At 43.8% G+C, this 12,502-nt stretch overlaps 1 protein-coding gene across 1 annotated transcript; it reads right to left on the bottom strand.

The window, feature by feature from the left end:
- Nucleotides 1-5,642: 5,642 nt before the first annotated feature.
- LOC309604181 (olfactory receptor 10A7-like) lies at nucleotides 5,643-6,692 on the bottom strand (the record flags this gene model as incomplete). Its single annotated transcript, XM_082339113.1, has 1 exon — nucleotides 5,643-6,692. The coding sequence occupies one exon, from the start codon at nucleotides 6,690-6,692 to the stop codon at nucleotides 5,643-5,645; it is 1,050 nt and encodes a 349-aa protein (XP_082195239.1).
- Nucleotides 6,693-12,502: the final 5,810 nt, after the last annotated feature.

Genomic DNA, 12,502 nt, shown 5'->3' with positions numbered 1-12,502 from the left:
CTAATCCAAATTTCCCATGTTCCGACTTGCGCCCATCACCTTGCATCTTATCACTGCGCTCCTTTGAGAAATACTTGCCCCCATTGTCTCTAAGAGAATCCACACCCACACTAAGTAGTTGCAGATAGCAATATGATCTCCTTCCCCTAGGGAGGGACAAGGATGAAGAAACCCAGTCTCCCAGAGCCTCCTGGTCCTTGAAGTGTGTCAGACCACTAATCACCCTGGTGTCCCTGTGTTCCCCCACTGGACTTGCTCCACTAGGCAATGTCTTTCCAGTACTGGGCAGTCCAAGATTGGATACATTCTTCCAGATGTGATCTCAGAAGTGCCATAGAGAGGGGAAGGATTGGTACTCTCCACCGGCTGCCTGTGCTCTTGCCAGTGCAGCCCAAGATGCATTTGGACTTCCTTGCAGCAAGAACATGCTGCTGGCACACATTTGACTTCTTGCCCACCAAACGCCCAAAAGCTGCTTTTTCTGCAAACCTGCTTTCTACCCAGTCATAGAATCATAGAATTGTTTAGGTTGAAAAAGACCTTTAAGATCATCAGGTCCAACTGTTAACCTAACACTGCCAAATCCACCACTAAACCACGTCCCTAACCACCACATCTACACATCTTTGAAATACCTCCAGGGATGGGGACTCAACCACTTCCCTGGGCAGCCTGTCCCAGTGCCTGACTATCCTTTCGGTGAAGAAGTTTTTCCTAATATCCAATCTCAGCCTCCCCTGGTGCAACCGGAGGCTGTTTCCTCTAGTCCTATTGCTTGTTACTAGGGAGAAGAGAGCGACCCGCACCTCGCTACCACCTCCTTTCAGGTAGTGGTAGAGAGCGATAAGCTCTCCCCTCAGTCTCCTCTTCTCCAGACTAAACAACCCCAGTTCCCTCAGTGGCTCCTCATAAGACTTGTGCTGTAGACCCTTCACCAGCTTCGTTGCCCTTCTCTGGACGCGCTCCAGCACCTCAGTATCTTTCTTGCAGTGAGAGGCCCAAAACTGAACACAGTACTCGAGGTGTGGGCTCACCAGTGCCGAGTACAGGGGGACGATCACTTCCCTAGTTCTGCTGGCCACACTATTCCTGATACAAGCCAGGATGCCATTGGCCTTCTTGGCCACCTGGGCACACTGCCGGCTCATATTCAGGCGGCTGTCGACCAACACCCCCAGGTCCTTTTCTACCAGGCAGCTCTCCAGCCACTCTTCCCCAAGCCTGTTAGCGTTGCATGGGGTTGTTGTGGTCCAAGTGCAGGACCCGACATCCCCTGGCCTGCCCTGTGACGTGGGGTTGTTCCTTTCTTCCCAGATGTGCAAGTTTTCATTTGCTTTTGTTGAACCTCAGGAGGTTCCAGTCAGACCATTTTTCTGGCCTGTCAATGTCCTCCTGAAGACAGCTCTTCCCTCCAATGCATCACCACTCCCTCCAGTTTGGAAGCATCAGCAAACATGCTGAGAGTGCACTCTATTCCATCATTCTGATTGTCAATAAAGAAATTAAACTGTAGTAGCCACAGTACTGATCCCTGAGAAATACCACTAGTAACTAGCTGCTAGCAGGACTTCTTACCACATAGCCATTTGAGCCTGGCAATCCTGACCATTGACATTATTACCCACTTGCCCAGTGCATATCTTCCAAATTTAGATGTAAGGAGTCTGTAGGAGACTGTACTGAAGGCCTTGCTCAAAGTAAGGTATACAACATCCACTGCCCTCCCATGTCTGTCCAGACAGTTATCTCATCATAGAAGTCAGTCAGATTGATCAGGCCTGATTTGCCTTTGTTGTATTCATGCTGGCTGTTCCCAACGACCTTCTTGTCCTTCATGTACCTCAGAACGGCTATTAGAAGGATTTATTCCATCACCTTCCCAGGTACTGAGGTGAGACTGTAGTTCCTCAGCTCCTTCTTCTTGCCTTTTTTTGGAGAGGGGTGTGACGTTTGCCTTTTTCCAGGCATCAGGACCTCCTGTGGTCACCATGACCTTTCAAAGACAAAAGAGAGTGAACTTGCAGGGGTATCAACCAGTTCCTTCAACACAACCCTTGGGTGTTTCCCATCCAGTCTCACGCACTTTTGTATGTACAATTGACCTAAGTGCTCTAGCTGTGTCTTCTTATCCTGCTCATGCTGCTTCGCTCCCACATACTTTGCTAGTAGGCTTAAGGAACTGGGGACCCTGAAGGCACACCTTATCAGTGAAATGTAAGGCAAAACAGGCATTGCATACCCCAGCCTTTTCAATGTCCTAGGTCACGAGGTCTGCTGCCCATTGACCAGTGGACTTACATTTTCCTTACCCTTCCTTTTTCTGTCAATGTACATCTAGAAACTCTTCTTCTTGCTCTTCCAGTACCTTGCTAGTTCCAACTCCAGCTGGGCGCTGGCTTTCCTAACTCCATCCCTGCATGGTCCATATTCCTTCTGGTTTGCCTGTCCCTGTTTCCACCTTCTATGCACTTCCTTTCTTGTTTGAGCCAGGGGAGTCAGGAGTCACCCCAAGGGGTCCATACCAGGATACCACCTTTCTGAAGCAAAACAGCCTCCCACACAAACATGTAGGAGCAATACAGAGATTTGGCTGCCCTACATACCACTCAAATTCTAAGACAGTTTTGGTTATTCTCCTTCTGTGACCTCACTCGCTCCAGTAGCTGACACCACAGGCTGCAGGGCATCCACACCCCCAGTCTGACTCCAGCTGGTACAAATTTTCACTCACAGACACACAGGGCCCAGCGGTAGCTGAGAAAAGATTTAATAAGAACATATAAGATGATGGGACAGACTGTGGAGATGAGGTGCAGCGCTTAGCCAGACAAGTGCACTGACTGGCCCCGTTTTACATGTGACCAGCCCATTTTATACCCTCTTCAGTCTACCTTCCCTTTGTTTCCCCTTCATTGGGTCATTGATTGACCAGGTTGGGTTCTCCTCACTGTCTCCCTTATCATTTGTCGGTCAGATTTGTGTCCCTGTAAGTTCTTGTTCATTGCTTCCTCCCTTTCTCATCATCCCTTGTTGCATTGAAAAAGGTCCTTGACCAGGTAGTTCTAAAGGAGCAGGCACTGCCCTTCCACATATCCTTACAAAGGCGTTCAAATTTTTTCACCATATAGGCTATGTCTACACTGCCTTTGCTAGCTTTGTTTAATGGCCCATGACTACTCGCTATGTTCAGAGGAGAGATTCACGCTGTCCAAATGAGAACCAAAGTGTCAGGATGCGGTGACTTCAGGCTCCATGCCAGCATAACACCACAAACAGGAGCTTTGGGAGGATATGTTTCAACTGAAGACATGTTTATACAAGCACAAGGTATTTACTGAACGCAGAAGTAAAAGTGGAAAACTGTTTGTATGAGGGAGTGGGTTAACTGCAAAAGGCCAAGTGACTCAGTTTATTCTTTTCTGCAACTGTGTAAGCCTCCTACCTCTTGCCCACTCCCCTCTCCCGTGGGGAGAAAATCAAAGGGAAGTGAAAAGACTCGTGGATCAAGGTAATGACAGTTCAATAAGGAGAGCAAAAGCCGTACACACAAGCAAAAAATGAACTAATTCACTATTTCCCGTCGTCAGGCAGATGTCCAGCCACTTCCTAGGAAGCAGGGGCTCAGCATGCCTAGCTGTTGCTTGTGAAGACAAACACCTTAACCATGAACATTCCCCCTTCCTCCTGCATTCCCTGAGCTTTTATTGCTGAGCAAAACAACATATGGTACGGAATATCCCCTTGGGCAGTTTGGGTCAGCTGTCCTGGCTGTGTCCCCCTACCAGCCTCTTCCCTACTCCCAGCCTACTGGTCTTTGTGGGGGGTGGGACTGAAGAGAAAGACTTGACTCGGTACAAGCACTATTGAGCAACAGCCAAAATATTGGTGTTTGAGCCACAAAGGCAAAGCACACACCATAGGGGCTGCTATGAAGAAAGTTGACTCCATCCCAGCCAGACACAGTACAATCTCCACCCCTTATTCCACACCATCTGTGTTGTGCTCAGGTCCAACATTATCTGATACATCGAAGGATCCTCTGACCATCCCATTCACATGTTGTTTCATTTCTATAGCCTACTCAAACCTTTCCTCTTACCTAACCCACACTGCATTAAAATATTTCATCCTTCTACCCCATACCTTTCTTTTTATTTCCCATTTTATCTGTTTCTTATTCCCAAAATCCCCTCTTACCAACACTTGTAACTCATACTACTGTGGTGGGTCGACCTTGGACTGCAGCCAGACTCCCACCTAGCTGTTCTCTCATGCCCCCTCCTCCACAGGACAGGACAGGAGGAGAAAATAAGATGAAAAAGCTCTTGAATTGAGGTAAGAACTGGGAGATCATTGACTAATTACCATCACGGGCAAAACAGACTGACTTGGGGAAAACTAATTTAATTTATTGCCCATTAAAATAGATTGGATGGTGAGAAACAAAGACAAAACTAAAGCACCTTTCCCCCACCCCTCATTATTCTTCACAGGCTCAACTTCACTCCTTCATTCCCAAATCTTCTACCTCCTCCCAGCCCCAAGCTGCGCAGGCGGTATGAGGAATGGAGGGTTGTGGTCGGTTCATAACCATTTGCCTCTGCTGCTCCTTCCTCCTCACGCTTTTCCCCTGCTCCAGTGTGGGCCTTCTCTGGGGGCTGCAGTCCTTCAGGATAAACCTGCTCTAGCATGAGCTTTCCATGAGCTGCTGTTCCCCACTACCAAAACCTCGCCACATACACCCAATACACCAGGAGTTGTGTAATTGTCCTTTTGTATTTGTGGTAGAGTGCCTTTGTTACTTCTGGTCTAAGAGACAGTGGTGTAAATTAGGTATTAATCACACAAATTGGAAGAGAAAATGCTGCTCAGATATAAGCAAGACCAGAATTGGGGTTGAAGTTAGATCGAAATAAGCAGAGAGAAAATAAAAGTGCAAGTCACATTTCACTTTGATGAACACTCCATCTGGCAAGCCAGAAAAAGAATCAGACAGAAAGTATCAGGTTCAATGATTAAGAAACAATCCTCTCCCATAGCTTTCTTTCAGTCAACATGAGGAGGGAATTAATTACAACAAAGCTACTGCAGCTGGCTGACAATGTTTCAGTTTACCCTTTCTGTTTTGAACTGAGCAAGTTACTAGCTAGTTTGGGAAAGAGATCTTTGTTCTGAGAGGGAAAAAAATCAGATCAAGTCTAGACTTGAACCCGGTCTCTCCCATCAGTAGGAAGGACACTTCCAGGAGACACAGCTCCTCCCCTCCAATCATAAGGTACTAGCTTGTTTCTCAACTCATTTTTGAGGTGTTTGTTGGTTTGTTTTTTTTTTTGAGGGGGAAAAGTTGCAGGCTATCACTTCTGCTTTCATGGAGAGGAAAACAAACTTCTTTTTTCCCAAGCCAGAGACATCATATACTTATGGACATAGAGGTAGAATGATGGGGGAGGATAAGAATTTTATAATCCACTTTTGTAATATTCCTACGCTGAGTCAGGTTTACTTATTTGTTTGTGAGGCCAGAGGTAACAACAATTTATTTGTTCTAATACACCGAGTAAAAAAGGCCAGATATTTTATGGATTTAACAGCAAAGGATTGCTAAAGTAGCATGGGTCTTTTTGAAAGGCATTTCACTTCATTCATAAATTCCATTTAATTCTTTTACTAGGGAAACACTTATGTTCTGTGCAGCTACAAGGGATCCATCGCCTGGATGGAGAAAAAACAGCCATCTGCTTCCTAAGTAACCACTTGTCGATGCATCTGCTCAGGCTTTGCTTGGCTTCCTGATTCCTCAAGCCGTAGATGATGGGGTTGAGCATGGGGGTGACAACTGCGTGAGACAGGGAAACCATTTTCTTCATGCTGGATGAGAGGCTGGACTTGCGTCGCAGGTGAGTGATGCCAGCTGTGCTGTAGAAAAGAGTCACTACCACCAGGTGAGCTGCACAGGTGGAAAAGGCTCGCCTCTGGCCCACAGCTGAGGGTATCTGAAGAACTGCATGGATAATGTGAAGGTAAGAGATGGCTATCAGAGAAGAGGGAATCGTCACTATTATGACAATAGCAATAAAAATCAGTAGTGCAAGCAAGGCTGTGTCTGCACCCACCAGCTTCAACACAGGAGAAACATCACAAAAGAAATGATCGACCTTATTTCTCCCACAGAAGGGCAGGGTGAATAACCATGTCGTGAAGTCCAGAGTCACAGGGACACCAGACAGCCAAGACCTAATGGCCATCTTGAAGCAGCGATCCCTGTTCATCACGGTGGCATAAAGCACTGGATGGCATATTGCCGCTTGCCGGTCATAAGCCATTGCACCTAAGAGGAAACACTCACAGGTGACAAAAAGAACAATGCAGTTGAGCTGCAAGGCACAAGATGTGAAGGAAATCATTTTTCTCTCCACCAGCAGAATCACAAGCATCTTGGGGACAATGCTCAGGCTGTAGCAGGTCTCTGTCAAGGCAGGATTCTTTAGGAAGTGGTACATGGACATGTGTAAGACAGGGTCAATGGTTGTGATCACAACAATGAGAAAGTTTCCTATCAAGATGGCCAGGAACATGATGGAAATCAGCGTGAAAAACAGGAGTTGCATCTTGCCATGGAAGGCAAACCCCCAAAGTAAGAAGTGAGTCGTGACGGTTTGGTTTCCTGGCTTCATTTCCTCAACGGGTCCCATCCTAAAAGAGAAAAAAAAACGCAAAAACCTACACTACAAAAGGATTAGTAGCTTGGGACAGACTTGTGGTCTCAGAAATAGCTACAGTTGCAAGTAAAATGGGGTTTAAAACACGAGGCGAAACTTGGATTGGATATGAGAGTGACCCCAGTGTAAAACATCTCAGCTGGGGAACCTGTACAAGATCATTTTTAACAGTCACAGGCTGGGATTCATCTTCTCTAAATTAGGTGAACAGAAGATAGACATACAAATTTCAGATAACCATTCTGTGTTTATTTTATACAGAAAGAGATGGATACCTCCAAAGGGCAGGTCACCTTAGCGTAACAGTGGCATCTATGATGAGACAGGAGAATTTCACTTTGGATGGGCCAGATGTCTCCCAGTTAACTTCAGCATCTAAGTGTCTATAGACATCTACATTTGAGCCAGTCATCTTAGAGTCACTTTATATTTAATGATGAGAAACGCAGCACAAGACAGAAGCACAATTTCTTTCCTTCTAAGATGGACGTCCAAGGATGCCAGGCTTGGTGGTATCATTGATAATGAAGTGAGTATACAATGACCAAATTTTTGGATAGCTGGAATTAACCGAAATTCATTTAATTATTGGTGCTCTAAGCTAGGTGATACGGAGATCGTGTGGCTTGCCACCTACTGGTTTGACTCAAGCAGCAGTGATCTACCTACATTCTTTTCATTGTTAACCCTGCAAAAGTACAATCCAAACCTAAACAAATTTAAATTAATAAAAGTGTTCATGCACTTACGTTTGTTTCATCAAATCATATAAAGCCCATATTCTGAGTTTTCATTTAAGATAAGCTCTGCGGAGTAAAAAGATGCTCAGCATACAAACAGCTGCCCACATAAAAGTGTTCGCCTGCATCTACGCCTTTTTCTGGGAATTTATCGTCTCATCAGATCTGCTAACAGAATTACTTGTCTGGAAAACTTCCTGGACTGTTTCAGCCAAAACATACTTGGCTGATTTTTGAAAGACACATAAAGAGAATAATAGAATCATATTTTTTTTTCTGTGTTTACACCATTGGGATTGAGATAATGTGGCCTGCAGGATCATGGAGTTCAGTTTTACTCTTAGAGAACTAAAGATTAACATTTTGTCTTCAGGGTTCACGTGCATGAGATGAGAAAATATGTGTATATATATGTGTAACAAAAATTCCAAAATAATAATGAGAAATAAATTGCTTAGAGTCCCATGAAGATATCTGTATGTCCAGTGGGATTGTGGTTTCCATCCACAGACGAAGGAAGACTCTCGCTACCTACACAGCACTCAAACCGTATCACTAATAATGATAAAGTAGCTTAAGATTTTGGAGTCTTTGGCTTTTTAGGATTTCTGAAAATGCCTTTTTCTTTTCCTTAGCAATGACAAAAGAGAAAATGAGGAGAGGAGAAAGTACAGACACTGTGATTCATTTGTTCAACATATTTATCAGCAAAATAGGCAGCTACAGTTGCCAAAGTTTTCTACAGACAATAGAAATAAGCAAGTCTACTGTCAGTATAATTCATGTTTCTCCGCCATAGACATCTAAAATAATACGAATCGCTGATGCCGCAGAGGCTCCTATTTCCCTCGGATGAGCGAGTGAGTAATTCAGATGTAAAAATCTGCATTGACAGTGCCTAAAGGTAGGTGGGATAGATTCCTCTTATATATCATAATTGGAGCTCCAGGCTCCAATTAGAAAAATAAACCATGGAAACACACTTATGTTTTGGTTTTGCCTTAGGAACCAACTAAGAATTCAGGAATAGAAATTGAAATATTACCTTATGTTACTAAAACTGGTAGAGTTTTCTCTCTCTCTCTTCAGTAGGGGCAATAATTCCAAAGGCAGAGAGGAAGAGAAATTATGAATAGAGAGAAAAAAAGAAAAAACAAAAAAATCCCTTTGTTTTCCTCTGTAAGAGGCAGCGTCTCCTCTCTGCTTCCAAAGGCTCCTACAACTAATGGGTGGAGGTATTTGAATTTTCATGTGCTCCCAGTAGGATCAGGTCTCCAGGCAGAAACTTTTTGGTATGATGAAATCATATGTTAAGTGATCTTTTGTTATCCATGGTCTATATAAACATGCAGTATGTTTTAGGACATACTAGCAGTCTAAGTATAGTATAAGCAAACTTTCCTTCCACATGTTCAGTGTTGTACAAGTAAGTGATATAATTGTTAACAGTAATAATAGGATATTCTCTTATTCTTTTTCTTATCTAGTTTACCAATATTAGGGAAAAAAAATGGAATTTGACGTATGTTGATTTCCCAGTAGCCGAAGAGACTTTCAAGAGATCATTAAAAAATCCTTGAGTAGCAATGGTGTTACGAATATAGAGCATTGCAATAGGATACCAATGTATCACATAACCCTAAATATGCCAAGCAGTAGTACAATAACGGCTTATCTTACAGACTTTTTTTTTTTTTTTTTTTTTTTTTTTTACTGCTTTTGTCCACTTTATTCTGGAAATGGTAGATTTCTTTTGGTAGATGTCTGCTGGTCATCTGAAGCACTCTCCATGATGGTGTGGTAACTCAGCGTAAGACACAGGTGAAAAGTTAGGTGATGTCAATTCAAGACTGAAGTATTTAACACTTAATCAACTCCAGCAAAGTCTAGCTTTGTATCCTGAAAAATCTAGAAAGACAAGTCAAACGAGTGGAACAAGAAGAAAGCTCTTGTACCAGTGCATCACAGCTGGGAAATGTCACAGAGGAGCCATTAATTTTGTCCTGTTGCAAAAGGTTTGACTTGAGCCCCCACTCCCTGACTGTACACCATGCAGATCTTATCCTGCTTCTGGTCTGCCATGAGTTTAGTGGCTTTCTCATTTGTGTGAATTCTCTCATTCGTGTGAATGCAAATGCCTTTAGCCATGTGTGGTGGCCTGGCTTTGGCCAGCTGCCAGGCTCTCACCCAGCTGCTCTCTCACTCCTCCTTCTCAACAGGACAGGACAGGACAGGGTGAGAAAATACGGTAGAAAAGCTTGTGGGTCAGGGTGGTCACTTACCAATTACCGTCATGGGCAAAACCGAGTGACTTGGGGAAAATTAACTTAATTTATTGCCAGTTAAAATAGATTGGATGGTGAGAAACAAAGACAAAACTAAAACAGCTTCCCCCCACCTTCCCCTTTTTCCTGGGCTCAACCAGGAATGGGGGGTTACCATCAGTTCATAACAGTTTACCTCTGCTGCTCCTTCCTCCTCACACTTTTCCTTTGCTCCAGCGTGGGTCTTCTCTGGGGTCTGCAGCCTCTCAGGATAAACCTGGTCTAGTGTGGGCTTTCCATGAGCTGCAGTTCCCCGCTACTGAAACCTTGCCACGTACACCCAATACACCAGGAATTGTATAATTGTCCTTTTATATTTGTAGTAGAGTGCCTTTTTCTTTTTAATCTTCTTTTCAATCTTTTTAAGTCTGACCTTTGGCACTTAAAGGGTAAAAATATCCTGCCACATTGAGTTACTTTGGCAGATGTCCTTCTGCAGCATGTGCATAAAGAAACTACAGGTAATACACATCTTTGTCTCTCTGTGTCGTGGAGTTGTCTACCAACCTGACCTACTTTTCTAAGATCTGAATGCTGTAGCGACCTCTTTCTTGTCTAAGAGCCTGGATGTATATTCTCTTCACTGACTATAAAGGCAGACTCAAATTTAGATTCCTGCCCTTAGGATGATGGACTAACAGAACCCCATAGCTGAGTTACCTTCATCAATAGGCACCAATCCCTTTCTTACCTGTTTGGAGTGGCACACTGCAGCCTAATATGAATGTCTAAGATGCTTTAGATGAAATTGCCCATGAAGGAACATCTTTCTGTCAACTGCAGATGAAGCCTTCCTACACAACCAGCTAAAGCGAATAGCTTAACCTCAGACTTCACCTGTGCTGCAGTATAAAGCAGAAACTCTTTCATTACTTGGTGAATTACTGTAGTGAAAGAGCATTGCTATAGAAAAAAGAGAATCACCCCAGCAGCAACAGCTTCAGACCCTATACCCCGAGGCCAGGAACTACCTAAGACAGCAGTATCAGCAGAGCAAGTGTTGCAAGGAGTCCACCCCATTGTTTTTCTCTCAGGCAATTTTCTTGTTTGAAGCTTCAGTAACTCACTAGCCCTTCACAGCTAACCTAAGAAGCTGATGCTGTTTGGAGCCTGTAGGAGGGGACAACACCCTTGTACTAGAAGGGACCAGCAACTGATGAGTGAGTTTTAATTTTTGACACTGTTACCCTTTAACTATTGTTATCTGTTTCTTACTGAGCTAGTACAATTGTTCCACCTTTGGAGGTATTAATGTGTTCAGATTAAAATGCTTAACAAGTAGCCATTTATATTTTAATTAATTGTTGACTGGTTGTAGTCATTACAGAGAGAAACAGAAATTCCAAAGGAATTATCTATCATCTCATCCGTGAGATAAATGCCAAGAAAATATCTATTTCTCTCCACTAGTTACAGATTAATCCTTACTAGGTAAGAGGTGGATTTCTGTGCTCTAGATTTTCAAAGTCAGACATGATGTGGTTGTTTTAATATTAAATTAAACAGTTTGCATTATTTATTTCTGTCTGAATGCCTCCTTCGTGGAGGAGGGGCTGAGATATTATTTTTTAGGAGCAGCAAAATCACCAAGAAAGTATGGAATTGTAAAGAGGGAGATAAATACATTAACATAAATAATTAGCAAATTGTGAGCAAATGAGGCAACTATTTGCTTGTCTCCTTCTCCCTAAATGATGTTAGAAAAACTAAGTATTTTATCCTAGCTTTTTTTCCAGATAAATATTTAGGTCATTCATTGATACTAAACTAGGAGGAGCTGTGGACTCCCTCAAGGGTACACAGGCCTTACAGAGAGACCTGGATAGGCTAGAGAGCTGGGCAATCACCAACCATATGAAATTTAGCAAGAGCAAGGTCAGGATTCTCCACCTGTGTTGTGGATGGAGTGATGCACTTTACTCATAAGAGAGAAGCAGCAATATGTTTATTGACACAAACCAGTGATTTAACAAAGTTTAACAGTAAATGAGACTGGTTTAACAAGATTCGATCGCAAGAACCTCATGAGGTTTAACAAGGCCAAGTGAAAGGTCCTGCACCTGGGTTGGGGCAACCCCCAGTATCAATACAGGCTGGGGAATGAAGGGATTGAGAGCAGCCCTGCGGAGAAGGACTTGGGGGTACTGGTGGATGAAAAGCTGGACGTGAGCCGACAATGTGCGTTTGCAGCCCAGAAGGCCAACCGTATCTTGGACTGCATCAAAAGAAGCGTGGCCAGCGGGTCAAGGGAGGTGATTCTCCCCCTCTACTCTGCTCTCATAAGACCCGCCCTGGAGTACTGCATCCAGCTCTGGAGCCCTCAGCACAGGAAAGACATGGACCTGTTGGAGCAGGTCCAGAGGAAGGCCACAAAAATGGTCTCTGACCATTTGGGATGGAGGGATGGAACACCTCTCCTATTTAGAAAGGCTGAGAGAGCTGGGGTTATTCTGCCTGGAGAAGAGAAGGCTCTGGGGAGACCTTATTGCAGCCTTTCAGTACTTAAAGGGGGCTTATAAGCAAGATGGGGACAAACTTTTTAGCAAAAAAAAAGCAAACTTTTTAGAGCCTGTTGTGATAGGACAAGGGGTAATGGTTTTAAACCGAAAGAGTGTAGATTTAGACTAGATACAAGGAAGAAATTTTTTACGATGAAGGTGCTGAAACACTGGAACAGGTTGCCCAGAGAGGTGGTAGATGTCCCATCCCTGGAAACATT

The sequence above is a fragment of the Platalea leucorodia genome (genome assembly GCF_965183815.1).
Source record: "Platalea leucorodia genome assembly, contig: HAP1_HAP1_SCAFFOLD_436, whole genome shotgun sequence".
Classification (NCBI taxonomy): Eukaryota; Metazoa; Chordata; class Aves; order Pelecaniformes; family Threskiornithidae; genus Platalea; species Platalea leucorodia.
Note: the sequence above shows the minus strand (reverse complement) of the source record. Positions and strands in the feature narration are given on the sequence as shown.